This window comes from Moschus berezovskii, chromosome 10 (assembly GCF_049115385.1).
Source record: "Moschus berezovskii isolate FMDL1 chromosome 10, NW_MosBer_1.0, whole genome shotgun sequence".
Lineage (NCBI taxonomy): Eukaryota > Metazoa > Chordata > Mammalia > Artiodactyla > Moschidae > Moschus > Moschus berezovskii.
In genome coordinates, this window is record NC_142469.1 from 39897025 (window position 1) to 39915179 (window position 18155).

The 18155-nt window shown below is 37.5% G+C and overlaps 1 protein-coding gene across 1 annotated transcript in view; it reads left to right on the forward strand.

Annotated features, from left to right (window-relative positions):
* FRK (fyn related Src family tyrosine kinase) overlaps nt 1-18155 on the forward strand; it is a 98173-nt gene that overhangs the window by 73504 nt on the left and 6514 nt on the right. The window contains exons 3-5 of the mRNA XM_055433370.2: nt 7858-8021; nt 9987-10155; nt 13131-13289. Coding sequence (XP_055289345.2) covers nt 7858-8021; nt 9987-10155; nt 13131-13289 — 492 coding nt within the window. The remainder of the gene's footprint in view (nt 1-7857; nt 8022-9986; nt 10156-13130; nt 13290-18155) is intronic.

Below are 18155 nucleotides of genomic sequence, written 5' to 3' on the forward strand. Positions count from 1 at the left end.
GCAATTCATTTAATTAGAAATTCTTTCTTATGTTTGGCAGAAATGCCATTTTATTTGATTATATATCATTTCATTTGTGAATGTGTTTACTTCTACAAAAGCTTTCAAGTTGGCTTACATTGTGAAACAGAGCTAAACATAAAAAAAAGGAAGCATTAAAAAAAACAAAATACAGCTAAACATTAAAAAAGACAAATCAATGAAAAAGAACAAAGAAATAGATCTTGCTGAGCCTCTAATGGGAGATAATTATCACAATTTAGAAATCAGTTTAGCTTGGGGTTCTCTTGCAGTTAAGGCAGAAATGGAACCATATTGTGCTTCTCACTGGGTTATATGAGAAGAGATGCATTATGATTTTAAGTGTCAAGTTCAAAGAGAAATGAGTTCATAGAGGTCTTTATATAAAGAATATCAAGTATCTTAATAGACAGTCTTGAATAATATGTGTGGACATTGTCTCAGGTGGTTAATTATGTTGCCTTTCTATAAAGTGGGAAGCATTATGTATATGCTTTTATTTTAAATTCACTATACTTTTATTAGAGTTGGTTTGAAAAAACAGAATGAGTAAAATATTCACAAATCTGCCAATCTAGCACAACTATTATCCTGTTGGCAAATTAAATCATCTTAGCACTCATGCAATTACAGTTTTCACAAGGAACCTCACCTGGGTTTCTTCAGCAGGAGAGGACCCCAGGACATAGCAGCAGCCAAATGTATCCTCATGTTTGCAATTATACTCTTAATTTTTCACCCCACTTATTACACTGAACACATTATATATTTTTCTTGTTACTACATAATTTTTATGATTTTATTTTTAATTCTCAATTTTAAGATTTGCTGCAATTTGCCAGTCATTTCATGCTATAAAAATGTTGCATAAATATCCTTACACTTCTTGCTTTCCCTGTTTTGGATGATGAACAGTGTTTAGTATCCCATATAATGCTTTCATTGAATTTCAAGTTGGAAATTGGCTCACCTTAGTGGACAGTCTAATAACCAGCCTTTTGCAATGTGTTGATGTATTTACTCTTAAGAATGTTGACCGTGATATTGCTTATTACATTTTCTGTGTTTTTCTTTATGAGGACTCATGTGAGAAATTTCTCTCAGTATCAGAAATCATGTGTTTTTTTGAATAAGAATTTATTAATATTTTCTTCAGGGATTCAGGTAACTGAATGATTTTCCCTCATGACTGTGAGCTGTCAAAAATGCAGAGAGCCAAATCTTTGGTGCATATCTAGCAAACGTGAATGGAATAGACATCTAAAGAATACCTTACGTACAGTATACCAGCCTTGTTTCTGGGAGTCATCATCCTTTTCTTTCCTTTTTGTTCTATTTCCTTCATCCACTTCCCTTAAATTTTACTCTATTTTGATGATTTATGCAAGCTTTTGGAGCTTTCTGGAACAAAGCAGAGATATAACTAAATAAATACATGTAAATACTTGAATTATTTCCTTAGGGTAAGTTCTGAAAAGTAGAAGCACTGGCTTTCGTGTCACATTAAATCTTAGCCCAGAAAAATTTTCTGTAGGAAACTGAGATAATATAATCCAGGGATGTAAATTCCTGGTGATTTATTGCCGATGTAATACTAAGTGAGAAGTTAGAATCCTGAGAGGAATAGAGTCAAATTGTTTCCTAGAGACTTTCTATGCAATATCAGTTCAGTTCAGTTCAGTTGCTCAGTCATGTCTGACTCTGCGACCCCACAGACTGCAGCACGCCTGTCCATTGCCAACTCCCGGAGCTTACTCAAACTCATGTCCATCGAGTTGGTGATGCCATCCAACCATCTCATCCTCTGTCATCCCCTTCTCCTCCCCACTTCAATCTTTCCTAGCATCGGGGTCTTTTCCAATGAGTCATTTCTTCACATCAGGTGGCCTAAGAATTGGGAGTTTCAGCTTCAGCATCAGCATCATGTCTCCAGCTCTGTGCAATATCAGAGGCTGCAAATGCTCTTTTCATGTAAAGCTGTGGTAGATGTTTTTAAATTAAATTAGGACAAAATATTGATTGCTATAATTATGTATTAATTAAAGTGATGCTCATCTTCATATGATATTGATATTTTTTTGTTCTGAAAATTTAAGAGCTAGCTTTGACAGGGTTTTTGCCTGCCTTTGTAAGGAATTAGACCATATAGATCTTGAGGATAAGACCAGTGGTTTTCTCAAAAATATTCTAAGTATTTGGACAGACATGTGATTCAGGCTCATGGATTTCTATGCTATATAATATGGAAGAGGCAGTTGATTTTTGCCTTTAAGTATAATTGTTTATATTGTCTTTGACTAAAAAGTACATCAACAGGTTTCCTGGACCAGTAACAGTGCACAGAGCTATCAGATGTATCCTCAAATAGCTTTTCTCAAAAAATTCTTAACTGGAGTATAATTGGTTTACAATGTTGTTTTGGTTTCTGTTTTGGTATAACAACTGACTCAACCATAAGTATAAGTATGTCCCCTCCCTCTTGAATCTCCCTCCCCTCCCATGCCCCACCCTTCAAATAGCTTTTTTTTAGTAAGTTGTTTGAGTCACCTAATATAGATATTCTCTTGAAGAGTCTTCACTTAACCTAGCAGTTTAGTAGTCAGACATACTGACTGATGTTCATAGCTCACTGAATATGCCTTGCAGGGAGGCAGGTGACCTTGGGGACCAGCCCAGTAGTTGAGTTTTATGCATGAAAAGAGTCAAATCCGTTTGTTCTCTTTGGTTTTGGTGGATTTTTTTTTTCACAAAAAAAGATCACGTCTTCTACATGATGCCACTTCAGTATTTTGAGATAGCTGTATCAATACTTCGTTGTTTCAAAACTACTTGTACTGGAATTCTACTCTGTTTGCTGTAGAACAAAATACAGTGTAAAATGGATGTTTGTTTTGGATTCTGTTTTAATGGGAGCTTCCCTGATAGCTCAGTTGGTAAGGAATCTGCCTGCAGTGTTGGAGACCCCAGTTTGATTCTTGGGTCAGGAAGATCTGGGGGAGAAGGGATAGGCTACCCACTCCAGTATTCTTGGGCTTCCCTTGTGGCTCAGCTGGTAAAGAATCCTCCTGGAATGCGGGAGACCTGGGTTCGATCCCTGGGTTGGGAAGATCCCATGGAGAAGGGAAAGGTTACCCACGCCGGTATTCTGGCCTGGAGATTTCCACGGACTGTATAGTCCAAGTGGTCACAAAGAATCAGACGTGACTGAGTGACTTGCACTTTCACTACTTTCACTTCTGTTTTAATGGGGGATACAGTATAATGACTCAAATATTACTTACTGGTGTGGAACTATCTTGACATAATTTCTAAAGCAATGGCATAGTAGGTGTTATCATGAGCGTAATAGTTTTGAAAAGTACAAACCAACCTACTAAAGAGAAACCAAATAAATAGGAATTTACATGTGTAGAAGTTCTCTCACACGAATTTATAGCAGTTTCTTTACTTAATGTGTTTGGTAGCCACTATGTTATGTAGTCATTATTGTGCAGAGTGGAAAATTTTACTTTGGAAGTGGCTCTCTTTTGTTGACAACGCTATTTGATAATACTGATATTCTAATATAGTACTCACACATTGGACATTTAGAAATATCTATCATTCTTTGTGAATAATGACACTCAAACTACCCCTGTGGAAGTATATAGATAAGATCATTATTTTCATTTTCTAGATAAGGAAACTGAAATGAAATTCTTTGCTGAAGGTCAAAGAACAAATCACTGGCAGAATAAGATTAGAGCAGTGAGTTCTTGATTTTCAATCATTTGCTCAATCATCTAAGTCACATTGTTTTACTCAGTATGAGAGCAGATTATTATCAGTCAGTAGGAATAAGGCTATGCCCAGATGATGCCAGAAGACCAGCTGAAAAATGAAAATCCGCTCACTCAACCATTTGTTTATCTGCAAAATGCCAAACTGCTCATTATACTGATATTTTTCACTAAGCCTAATAAGTTGTCTTCATGCCTTGCAGACACAGCCTCTAACTTAATGTTTATACTGCATTCTAAAGTTAATTTCTGGAGACTCTGTCTTTTAAAAACTTAATTTTGGAATATTTGAATTATCTAATATGTTCTGAATATGTTAGTCATGGTAAATTGAGGAAAAAACTCTTTGAAAGTGTTTTTTAATGAAATATCACTCCTTTGTGCAGTGGTAAACAAACACCTTTTCTAACATTAGAGACTAAGATCTCCCCATTAGGAGAAAACTGGGCTTTCATATCTGCCACCAACTCCTTGTAAATACATTTGGGCCTGGCATATGGGACTGAAATCATAAGACTGCATCTATATCACATGGATTTCTGCACAATCAGTTACCTTGGTTGTGAAGGTGGCCAAAAAAAAAAAAAAAAAATCAGGTGACCAGTGTTACAATCCTTATATTATAGAAGGTCATGGGCAGAAATAGCTGAATTCTTTCAATGTTCAATAAGCCTTTATTGTACTCTGCAAACATGCTTACCTGCATCGCTGCAATATATCCTAATTCTTGGACATGTTCTGGTAGATTAATCAGTTGACAGGTGAAACATTTTCCCCTAGGTCAAACAGTATAAATGCAAGTCAAGATCAAGCTTAGGATGTCTGGCCTTCTAGTAGCTCAATTCATTCAATTGTGCTGCTCCTGAGTTTGTTGATGGATGATTCCATTGCATAGCTAGCCTTGTATGTTTTGCAGTTGAACTACTAAAATACTTTAACTAGTCTGAACTCATAGTAATTCACAGTAAGAATGGCATAAGCATTATCATTCACTTATAGTCCATAGAATGTGGAATAGGTTTGGTTCAATAATAAAGATCACGGTGAACTAGAACAGGAATAGAAAATTCATTTTTCCTTGGTTCTGAGATCTTCTGAATTCAATCTTTATTAGGAATGGACAATTTACAAATGTGTGGGCCCATTGCTAACAAATTAAAATTGCTTTAAGAAAACAACATGAATCTTGGTTTTGATTACTCAGGAATATAACATTAAAAGTGTTTTCATCCTAACCCAGTGTATTGAATGTACCTTAGGTGGCTTCTGTGATCTAATTTTAAAAAATATATATGTGTGTGCATATATATTTATATATATATATATCTTTTAGTCTTGCCTAGACTGAAAACTTGAATGAGCTACACATAAATAATCTGTGATGTTGATCAGAGATGATGTACACATCCTGTGTTATTGCAAAACTTAAAAAATTAGATATAAACATGAATGATTATCTTTTAATGGTATTTATACGCTGGGGTTAGGTTTGTTTTCCTCTATTTAAAAATAAAATTCTGGGGAAGTCTTGACTTCAAAGTATTGACATTTGTAAAATTTGTTGCTTTTGTTGTTGAGTCGCTAAGGCGTGTCCGACCCTTTGCCACCCCACAGACTGCAGCATGCCAGGCTTCCCTGTCCTTCACTATCTCTGGGAGTTTGCTCAAATTCATGTCTGTTGAATCAGTAATGCTAGCTATTTAATTTTGCAGCAGACATTTCAGAAGCTTACATTTTATTTAAAATCTAAAAGTTAGTGACGTTGTTCATTCAATTAGCAAATATTTGTATTAGTTGTTACTCTGTGTCAGGCTCTGAGTAGGTATTAGTTCAAGACACAGAGACCCTGTAATTCACAGAGCCACCTCTACTGAGATAAATCCACCATCACAATTAACCTAGGTGATGTGAGAGAAAGGAGCTGGGAGGGTCCATGCAGCAGGGTGAGGGTAGGAGGCTGGTTCTGAGGATTTAAACTGAGACCCAAAGAAGGTCTGGCTTTTAGAAAATTCATGGGAAAACCATTCAAGGGGTATTTAAGGTTGTAAGGTGAGAATGACTTTTTCTTTTGGTAATGTGTACTTTTCACAATTTGTAGTTTTCTGAAAGGACTACAAAAAGAAATGAGAATTCAGAATGAGAAAGCAACAGTTATTAGAAATGTTGGATGACGTTGCCGTGTTTTGGTCACAAATTAGTTAGAAAATATTGGTTTTTACAGTTGAGAGTTTAAATTTTTATCTATAAATAGTTGGTAAACATTTACTTAGGTTTTCTCTATAATCAATAGCAAAGCCAAAACCATATCAATCATTGGGATTTGCATCCCTTGTTGAGAAAATCACGAGTATTTTGACCTTTCAGTTATCTGTTGACTTTAGTCTCTGGCTTAGAAGTCACTAGGCCTTTTGTGATGCATTAAAAGATAATTCTTAAGTTTAATTTCCATGTAGTCCATTTCAGTTTGGAGCCAGATATGGTCCATTTTGATTAAAAAAGATTTTTTTTATTGGAAAAAAATGGTGATGTTTCCCATCATTTTCAGTTAGAGACATATTGCTTTGCTAGACATCTCAGTTATAATTTATGTACTTTTCTTTTTGATAAATGGCAACTTGAATTTTCAGGCCAAAATTTATATAAATTGCAGGTATAATTTATAACGTAGCTACCTAATTCTAATATTTTTTATTGCTTTGTGGAGAAATACACTGAGGTTAATATTGTTTACATCTCTCTTTGTTTTTTTTTTTTAGCTTTTTAATCCATATACAGAAATCTGTATGAGCTTAGTTCTATATCCTAATAAAACACCTCTATTTGGTGATAATTATACATGCAATTAACATTGCCTCAAGAGTTATAGTCAAAGGGAATGGTAACTTGACAGATCAGAGTACAAGGATGTGTTCTAGACCCTTAAAAAATTATGATTTAAGAACCTTATGTTATTTTTGGAAGAGCTAAATGTTTGCCAGCACTCTGCATTTAATATGAAGAACTGAAAGTAAAAATTTTCATGTATGCGAATGATATGATTTTTCAGTCTTATTGAAGTTTAATTGACAAAAAGGTATTTAAATGTACAACATGATGATTTGAAATACATATATATCATGAAAGGATTCCCTCTCCCTACATCGAGTTAATTAAAATATATGTCACCTCATATATTTCTTTCTTTTTTTGGTGAGAACATGTGACAATTACTCTCAGAAAATTTCAACTATATAATATAGTGTTATCACCTACTGTCACCATGTTGTATACTAGATGTTGAGACCTTATTCATCTTACAACTGAAATTTTACGCCCTTTTATCAGTGTCTCCCTATTCCTATTCCTCCCATCCCACCTCCAGGCAGCCATTTGTCTACTCTATTTCTAGAAGTTCATTTTTAAAAAATTCCACATATAAATGATACTATGCAGTGTTTGTCTTCCTCTGTCTTATTTTACTTAGCACAATGGCCTCCAGTTTCATTCATTGTTGCAAATGACAGGATTTCCTTTTTTTTTTTTTAAAGGCTGAATAATGTTTTTCTCTGTCTCTCCTTCCTTCCCTTCCTATATCTGTATCTATATATCTATACATAGATTTTGTTTCCTGAGAGCACTTTTATTTCGGTGTCCATGTTATATAATTTAATGGGAGAAAATTATCCTTTGTCTCTGTACCAGAAAGAGCTGTTTCTAAAGTTCTTTTGTGATTGTATCTTATGAACATTGTGATTTCTGAAACTATTTCCTTCTTTACATTGCTAGAATAATGCAGTCACTTTTATAGCTTGTTTGAAGCCTTGAAGCATAGTTTTTTTTAGTGCTAACCATACTCTTTTATTTTTATATTTCCTTTAAAATATCATTTTCCCATTCTTTTTTCCTTTTTATTCTGTTATATGTTTTTGTAAGCCTCCTGAAGCCTTTTCTGAAAGAAAGGTTGAGAAATAAATAGAATTTGTTAAAATTTTATTCCATGCATGGAACGATCATCACAAAAAAAGAAAATCTCTTTTGCTTTGGCAAGTTTATTAAAAGGACTTATTCTGGGTTCCAGTTTTAGATGAAGGGGTTGTGAAACACTACAGAATCAGAAGACTGGATGAAGGGGGCTTTTTCCTTACCCGGAGAAGAACCTTTTCAACACTGAATGAATTCGTGAGTCACTACACCAAGACAAGTGATGGCCTGTGTGTCAAGCTGGGAAAACCATGCTTAAAGGTGAAATGCTTTCAAGCTGTGTTCCTTACTTTTGAAGTTACTTTTTTCCTTCAGATATTGGAGTTTTTTGTCATATGATATCTTAGTTTAGGAAAAAAAAAAAAGGTCATTGAATACCTAAGGCATGGATAGGCAAACTATAGCCTATGAGCCAATACTACCCCGCACTTATTAATATTTTTATGAAACTGTAACGTGTTAGTTGCTCAGTCGTGCCTGTCTCTTTGTGACCCCATGTAATGCAGCCCACCAGGCTCCTCTGTCCATGGGATTTTTCCAGGCAAGGATACTGGAGTGGTTTGCCATTTTCTTCTCCAGGGGATCTTCCTGACCCAGTGATCGAACCCTGATCTCTTTCTCTTCAGGCAGATTCTTTACTGACTGAGCTACTAGGGAAGCCCCAAAATTTTTATAAATAAGTTTTATTGGAACATAGACATGCTCATTCATTTACAATCATCTTTGCCTTTTTGCTATAATAGCAGAGTTTGGTAGTTGAAACAGAGACCATATGGCTCACAAAGTCTAAAATATTTACGATCTCATCCTTTTCAGAAGAAGAAGTTTGCCAAGTCCTGACCTTAAGCAATCACCGAACACAGAAAATATTCATTCTTTGCACTAAGACACTAATCTAATATCCTGATACTGGAGCATTTAATGATATGGCTGGAGGAGAACAAAGTGCTGGAATATAATTCTTACTTAGATGATCTGTATTCAAGAATATTAACATGAAATGACCAGGTTCATTACCCAGTTGTCTGCATATAATAGATATCATTTAACTGTTTAACAGTTTGTTTGGCCTAGTGTTTGGTGGAAGAAGAAAACATTTATAGAATTTTTATCTACATCTGTCATTAAATTCCATTGTTTACATGTTTTACCTAAATGTGTTTAAAGTTAGATAGTGGTCTAGACAAGTAGAAGCTGAAGAATTCTGATCATTATGTAGGGAATTTATTGAGTTAAATCCTGCCAAGTGAATATGCACTTTTGGTATAAATATATACATCTTGGGGTATCACCAGTGGCTCGGTGGTAAAGAATCCACCTGCCAATGCAGGAGACAGGGGTTCGATCCCTAGGTTGGGAAGATCCCCTGGAGGAGGAAAATGTAATCCACTCCAGTATTCTTGCTTAGAAAATCCCATGGACAGAGGATCTTGGTGGGCTGCAATCCATGGGGTTGCAAAGAGTCAGACATGACTGAGTAACTGAGCATGCATGCATATACATCTTAGATGGCACAGAAATGACCTCACAAGAATGTCTAAGCTTATGTGAAGAAATAGCTCACCTGATACCAAGACATGACTTAAAAATACTTAGTTTAACTCATAGTGTTGAATTCAGATAGGGAAAGGATTTACAAAACATAGGTGACCTTCTGTGCACTCAAGATGCCAATAACTTAGTGGAGGAAATAAGATAAATATCTAATGACAGATGACAAACTAGACTGTGAAGTATGAGAACAGAAGCCTTGCCTGTTTTGTTTACACAATGAAGCCTAGTTGGTGCTTGAAAAATATTTATTTATTAAGTAAATGAATGAACAAATAAGTAAATAAAATTGAAAAAAAGATGAAATTAATTATGAGAAATTTGATGACACATGTGGTAGATGCTATGGGTCAGAGAGTTGGGGAAATAACTGTGGATGAGATGGAACTTCGTTTGACCTTGACCCTTGATTTAGGTAGGCAAGGATACAGACAGGATACATACCAGATAAGTGGGAGGGGACATTGGGGTTTGGGGTGGGACAGATGGACAACAAGGTACCTGATGTAGCAGGATTTGGGAGGAGAGCAGCTGGACGAGGTAATAGGATAAAATTTACAATATTTTGTTTTTTAAAAGTGATGTCTCTAAAAGCACCTAGGTTACTATTTTCAACCAAAAAATTGTTAAATATAACTTTTTTCTTACCAGTATTCTAATTATTCTGTGAAACAGATACAAGTCCCAGCTCCCTTTGATTTGTCATATAAAACTGTGGACCAGTGGGAGATTGACCGCAGCTCCATACAACTTTTGAAGCGATTAGGATCTGGTCAGTTCGGTGAAGTGTGGGAAGGCCTGTGGAACAATACCACTCCGGTAGCAGTAAAAACATTAAAGCCAGGTATGAGAACCAGAATGGCATACATTGATTTTTATAAACCAACTTGCCGTTATAAATGTTCAAGAGGTCATGGGACAGCTGGTTTGGACACCAAGCAAGTGTTTTGGTAGGTGACCACAGTACTCGATCCCAGTACCTGAGATTTTCATAATTACTGCAGATGTGTGGTTTTGAATCCTAATCCTGTTGAAAACTGAGACTAACCTTTTCTGTCCAATCTTATCATCTTTTTTTTCAAAAAAGAAACAGCTAGCTATCCATCCTAACATCGCTCTCTAAGGAAGACTTTCATAGGTCAAAAGAGAACAAAAAATTAGATTTCTTATATTAAAAATAAAGCTCCAAGATAGTTTTCTCTCCAACAGGAATAATTATTATTGATTTACAGTGTAATAGCAGCAAACAGCTTTGGTGATTGCTTGAATGTCTTCACTTCACTGGGGTCATTAATCAATCTTCTCAGCTATTTATTGCTTAGCAGACTACCATGCAATAAAGACGAGCCTGAAATCAACTCCCACAGTAGCTTTGACAGGCAAAAATTAATATTTAATGTTGCATTACTAGCTGAGTTGAGATTGGGTCTCTCTTGCTGTGCAGCTGGTCAAGCTTCCCCTGCAAAGTCTCCTGATGTACCGTGGTTCCAGCTCTAGTGGATGGTCTGATTTGGCAATGATTTAAGCTTCCCTGGTGGCTCAGAGGGTAATGAATCTGCCTGACATGCAGGAAACCTGGGTTTGATCCCTGGGTGGGGAAGATCCCCTGGAGAAGGGAATGGCAACCCGCTCCAGTATTCTTGCCTGGATAATTCCATGGATGGAGAAGCCTGGCTGGCTGTAGTCCATGGGGCCACAAAGAGTTGGACACAACTGAGCAGCTAAAACATACACATACATAAGTGACCTGTATTCCATGAATCTGATGACCACCCAAAGCATCAACATAGAAATGTAGATAAATTGTCTGAATGACGATCATAATTGATGCTCTCACTGGAAACTTCATGAATCAGATTATTTGGGGGTGGGGGCATGATCCCACTATATATGTAATTGACCATAGGCCAAACTAATTATAACAACCCTAAGTGGTCCCTTATTATGGTGTAGGTGACTCTTTTATTCTTAGCTCCATTTTGCCACAGTCTTAAATTAAGTCTTGATTCAAGTCTTTAATCCTATTTGATTATGTGGAGCAAACCAGTGGTAGAAACTGAAATGAGGGAGCTCAGTAAAAACTGATGGAGAATAGAATAGGCCGTTTCCCCATATTCTTCCTCTGTAAGTCCTTGCCTCTTCTCCTTAGTCAGTGAAGAGATATTTATAGTTGATCTGTTTGGTTTTCCTAAGAATATGATTGCTAATAATAGTACAAATATGGTCCACACTCACTGAACACATATGTGCCAGACAATACTATTACCCTGACATTGATTCTATGATGTTGGTGGAATTATTAGCCATGTTTTAGAGATGAAGAAACTGAAGTTCAGAGATGTTTGGTAATTTGTTCAAGATCACTAAGTGAGGTAGGGCTGGATTGAGCATGGGTAGTGAACTTCTAGAGTCTCAAATGGCATACCAAAGGATAGACTGCCTCTGTGAAACAGCCTGCAGGTCACATGTAACTCTTTCTAACCAAATATTAATGAACAAGTCAGAGTGTTAGCTTGGAGTATCAAAGCTTATCTATGCTTGAGGTTCAAATATTAGCTGTGAAGTCTTCAAAATGAGAGAATAAGGAACAAAATGGACTCTCTGAGCACCAGTGAAAATGTTTGCACAATCTATAGTAAATACTGAGAGGGGAAGTGAGTATTCCTTCAATTACATCAGTGACTCTGAAACATCATATTGTATAAGAAATAAAAGATTTTTACATGACTAATGAAATGTAAACTCCAGGTAGCCTTCTTTCTCTTAAATTCTTTGTGATTGTAACTACTTGGCACTTTGCATGGTGAGTCAGATTTGAGCCAATATAAATGCAATTTAACTTAGATGAGTCTTCAAAATCGGAGAAGGCAATGGCAAGCCACTCCAGTACTCTTGCCTAGAAAATCCCATGGATGGAGGAGCCTGGTAGGCTGCAGTCCGTGGGGTCGCTAAGGGTCGGACACGACTGAGCGACTTCACTTTCACTTTTCACTTTCACACATTGGAGAAGGAAATGGCAACCCACTCCAGTGTTCTTGCCTGGAGAATCCCAGGGAAGGGGGAGCCTGGTGGGCTTCCGTCTATGGGGTCACACAGAGTCGGACACGACTGAAGTGACTTAGCAGCAGCAGCAGCAGAGTCTTCAAAATAGGCTACAATGTCTCTCTTATCAAGCTATTAAAACTCCAACTGTGGAGGTATTAATACATGAGAAAATGTGGAATGTCAGTTGTAAGTGGTGAAAAAAACATTAATTTGGGGGAGGGACCCATGAATGTTTTCTGCTTGGCCTATACTATATATCCCTACAGAATTAAAGACACAAACATGGTAAAACGTCACTGTTTTTTTAGGATAGTTATCCAGCTCTTCCCACAGTGGGTACCAAGGACAGACAGGGCAATGATTAGTCTTGGATCCTGGGCAGAAAAACTTGCTGCAGTGACTAAACATTCAGTGTCTTCCAGTGTTCATGTTAACAGAATGTCTTCTCTTTGTGTTCCTAAGATACCTGCCTTGTTTTATCAATTAAACTGTCAGTCTCTCCTTTTCCCTTCATTTTTCATATGGACCTGAATCAACCTCTCTTCACCTTCAGGTCATAATACATAAGCTGCACAGCCCTGATGCACCAACACATCAGTTATTAGGTTGCCCTGGTTGAACTGATTCTCTTCCTTGATAAATCTGAAGATTTGTGACACCAATGCTCTTACTTTACTGAGAGGCAGGAAGCAATCTCGGTGATTCCCACCAGGCTGCTCTGAGGACAGGAATGCCTCAATAACATAAAGTGATTTTCTTCTCTTTTTGTTTCAGGTTCAATGGATCCAAATGACTTCCTGAGGGAGGCACAGATAATGAAGAACCTAAGACATCCAAAGCTTATCCAACTTTATGCTGTTTGCACTTTAGAAGATCCAATTTATATTATTACAGAGTTGATGAGACATGGAAGTCTGCAAGAATATCTCCAAAGTAAGCTGAAGACTTAATAAAAGGAAAAAAAAAAAAGGAATTTAGTTTAGTGAATCCTATAAATGTCAATTTAGCAATCCTTCTTTAACCCAAAGGATATTTACTATGGCATAACTGTGACAATGAACGTCTTAACATTGAATTGCTCAACTACTCTTTAATAGGCTGTATGCTGTGTACTCAAAAGGAGGAAAAATATTTATGTAGTGGAATAACAAATTGTTCACCATAGACATATCAGAGTACTTAAATGTAATGTGGAAAATTGAAGAATAGATGTTTTGCCTGATGCTTTGTTTCCTACAGTAACTAATTGACAATATCAGTCATGGAGCAGTATTTTCCATGGCCCAGAATTAGGAGACATAGAATATTTTGGGGGGAAGGGAGGGAAAGTTACCCTCATTTTTGTCTTTGCCAGGTTTTGACAACACTGTGCTTGTTCGTATTTAAAATACTTCCAACTGCTAGAAAACATTAGAATCAGTTCAGTTCAGTTCAGTCGCTGTTGTGTCTGACTCTTTGCGACCCCATGGACTGCAGCACGCCAGGCCTCCCTGTCTATCACCAACTCCCTGAGCTTAATCAAACTCACGTCCATTGAGTTGGTGATGCCATCCAACCATCTCATCCTCTGTTGTCCCCTTCTCCTCCCGCCTTCAATCTTTCCCAGCATCAGGGTCTTTTCAAATGAGTCAGTTTTTCGCATCAGGTGGCCAAAGTATTGGAGTTTCAGCTTCAACGTCAGTCCTTCCAATGAATATTCAGGACTGATTTCCTTTCGGATTGACTGGTTGGATCTCCTTGCAGTCCAGGAGACTCTCAAGAGTCTTCTTCAACACCACTGTTCAAAAGCATCAATTCTTGGGGGCTCAGTTTATAGTCCAACTCTCGCATCTATACATGACTACTGGAATAACCATAGCTTTGATAGGCGGAATTTGTTTGCAAAGTAATGTCTCTGCTTTTTAATATGCTGTCTAGGTTGGTCATAACTTTCCTTCCAAGGAGCAAGCGTCTTTTAATTTCATGGCTGCAGTCACCATCTGCAGTGATTTTGGAGCCCAGAAAAATAAAGTCAGCCACTGTTTCCACTGTTTCTTCATCTATTTGCCATGAAGTGATGGGACTGGATGCCATGATCTTAGTTTTCTGAATGTTGAACTGTAAGCCAACTTTTCCACTCTTCTCTTTCACTTTCATCAAGAGACTCCTTAGTTCTTCTTCACTTTCTGCCATAAAGGTGGTATCATCTGCATATCTGAGGTTATTGATATTTCTCCCGGCATATTCAGGCTAAAAAGCAGACATATACTATTACTTTATTTTTACATCTGCTTCCTGCAGTCTGAGAAGACTTAATGGCGCTATAGAATTTTGATGTTTATTACAAACGAATAATTTAATAAACAACAATATTATAAGCATTAAAGTACTGAGAGAAGAATTCATGCTTAAAGAAGAGGCATTTTCTGTACTTTCTTGACATGTCAGAGGGGGCCTGATACAATGTATGAGGTAAAGGGAGGTGAGAATAACTGAACAAAAATATCAGATAGGAGAATTTTCTTATTTCAGGGTGACTGGTGAAGCTGGTTATATTAAATTGCAAAACTAGATAAGAACAAAGAGCATAAGACCTGCTAACTGTTGTTAAAAATAGAAAATATACCTAGCTCCCTTGCATAAAGATAAAATATTTAGCAGTATTGTGTTGAGACTAACCTCAGCACTGACTCCTTTTGCCTTATCCCCAAGGACAAAAGTACAGGAGCCATCTCAGGTCATCTCTAACAAAAATGTTTTGTCAAATGATAAGCCTTTGTGCTAGTAAATAGCACCGTTAATTCTCAGTCCTCAGAACTATCAGCAGTGTTCTCTTCAATGGATACTCTCTCCTTCTGGAACCACTACCTTCATTGGCTACTGGGACATGTCATCCAATGGCCTTTTCTCCTTTCTTTCTTTCTGGTTCTTCTCAATTTATGTGATTTCCCTCATATCCCCGACCTCTGGATATCTTGGGATTTTCCAAGACTCTATTGCAACATCACTAGATTCCTTGCTAATCTCAACACTCTTATTGTTTAATAACATTTATGTTTTACCAGTTGCCAAAATCATATCCCTCCATTGCTTCAGAGTCGTATATCCAACTGCCTTTGTAACTTCTCTATGTGAACGCTGTATCAGTCTGGATAATGTGGGCATAATGCAGTAATAAACTCCTGCAAATCCCAGAGGCTTGACACAAGTATTTATTCTTGCTCATGCTACATATGAAAAATAGACTGGCTGGTGTCTCAGGTCTGTTGATCACCTTGTCAGGAGCAAAGAATATGACTAATCTCATTCTGTCTCTTAAAGTTTCTGACCAGGAGTGACAGAGGTAACTTCTGTGCCCTGTATTTGGTTAAATCAAGTCAAAAGGATAGGGGAGCACAACCCTCTAAAGTGCTTAAAAGCAAGAAAAAACAAAAGTTTATAAGTGGCCCTCATTCCTGCTACGTATGTCTATTGGATATCTCAAAATAACATGTCCAAAAACCAATCTCTGATATCATCCTCGGTAATCTGCCCCTCTTGAGGTGTTTCCTTCTTTGATGATGCCAACACACGCTTACTATCTCAGTCTTCTCCACTCTCACATCCTATATCAGACCAGCCAGCAAATCCCACTGGCTTGTTTTTGAAACATATCCAGGATTTTACCACTTCTCAACACCGCTGCTCCAGTGCAAATCATCATTAACCCTCTCCTGGATTCTGCAGTAGCCTTCTAAGTGGTGTCCCTCTTTAGGTTCTTGACCCCTTACATTTCTTCTTAACACAGTAGCTGGGGTGCTAAGTCTCTTCAGTAGTGTCGGACTCTGTGTAACCCTAGGGACTGTAGCCCGCCAAGCTCCTCTGTCCGTGGGATTCTCCAGGCAAGAGTACTGGAGTGGGTTGCCGTGCCCTCTTCGAGGGGATCTTCCCGACCCAGGGATCAAACCTGCGTCTCCCATGTCTCCTGCATTGCAGGTGGATTCTTTACTCACTGATCCATCTGGGAAGCTCCTACTCATTTTGTAATGCATGATTTAGTTATTTAGCTTATTTTTAGTCTCTTCTAAAATACAACTCAGTGTTAGTGCTTGAACAATGTCGGGTGCACAGAAGGTGTGCACTAATCGTGTGTTGACTAACTGAATGAAAAAAATGATGAACAGATTAAGTTGGGGCTATTCTGAACCTAATTTGGGACTTGGGGTTACATTTGTTTTAAGACTCTTGATATTCAACTTGAATGCCAGGTACACTTATATTATGTTGCAGACTTCTTTGACATTGAGCATTTCTGTGGCTGTTGATGTGTTTTACTCAGGGTTGAGCACGAACTCTGTTGTCTTCTGGGTTGAGCCATCAGGGTCGAGTTGACAAAGGCCTTCATTTGCCAGGATTCTTAGTAGCCAGGGGGAGTAATGAAGGTGTGCTCATTACAGGCAATTCCTTCCCAATCAAGAGGGCTTCATCTCAACAAATTGATCTTAAAATGAATCTGCCACTCTTAAACAGCCCATCATGATAAATATTTTTAAGCTGAAAGGCTCTTGAGTAATGGAACATAATGAAAATATTTCCTTGCTGCAGATGTAAATTGTCGCAGGTCTGTGAACCTTTATATCAGTTTTGACATATGGCTGTTGTATTAGAAGTGTGCTCTGAGGTTGTACACATTTCCTAGGCCACTGCACTCTTTCAGGGCAGGAAATGTATTACTCAATTTCCTTCACTATTGTGCCTGTCAGTGAAAACCTTTTTATATCCACTGTAATAGGATTAGATGTTGTATTTGATAGTTGAAATAACACATTTTTCTATAGAACCATCTTTGTAGTCCCTAAGCTTGGCTGAATATTTTTTTTGTAATAAACTTCTCCAAAATGGGAGAAGCCTGTCAAAAAACTTTAGCACTATGGGTAATTGATGCCTGGCATTTCTTATTGAAACTTGAAGAGGATAAATACCTGCATCTTTTTAAGTTTAGCTGGGCTTCTTTGCTTTCCAATAAATACTTGTAGGGCATCTAGTATATGTCAGTATATTTTCTTTTCCTACGAACCAAGCTCCAGCATGTAGTTCATCATTCCCATGGACAGTCCACCTAGTGGATTGATGCATACAGGAATGTTTTCACTGAGATACCCTTTAACTGAACAAAACTATATAGCTATTTACTGTTTGTATGAATGGAAGTCTCTTCATACCCCCGGACTTTTGGGTGCTCTGGGGTGTAAGGCGGATTTTAGGGAGGCAGTATAGAATAAATTTATGAGTCATGAAATTTCAGTATCCAACATATCCTGGATTTGAATCTCTGCAACTTATTACCAGACAACCCCGATGGTCCAGTTATTAAGAATCTGCCTGCTAGTGCAGGGGACATGTGTTCTATCCCTGGTCGGGAGGATTCCACATGCAACTAAGCCCCTGCATCACAATTACTGAGTCTGTGCTCTGGAACCTGTGAGCCACAACTACTGAGCCCAGGCATCCTAGAGCCTGTGCTCCCCAACAAGTGAAGCCACCGCAGTGAGAAGCCTGTGCTCCGCAACAGGAGAGCAGCCACGGCTCATGGCAACCAGAGAAAGCCCACACAGCAAGGAAGACCCAGGGCAGCCAAAAATCAATCAATCAGTAAATAAAATATTAAAAAAATTATTATCTGTTCCTCTGAGTGCCAGGGATCCCTATCAAACAGGGCAAACTACTTCCTGTAGTTTTTCTGAGTATTAGATGAGGTGACTTACTGGAAATCAACTATATGGGATGGTGGTAGGAGAGGAGCATATATTTTTAATTTTTTTCTTCAAAGAAAACTATATA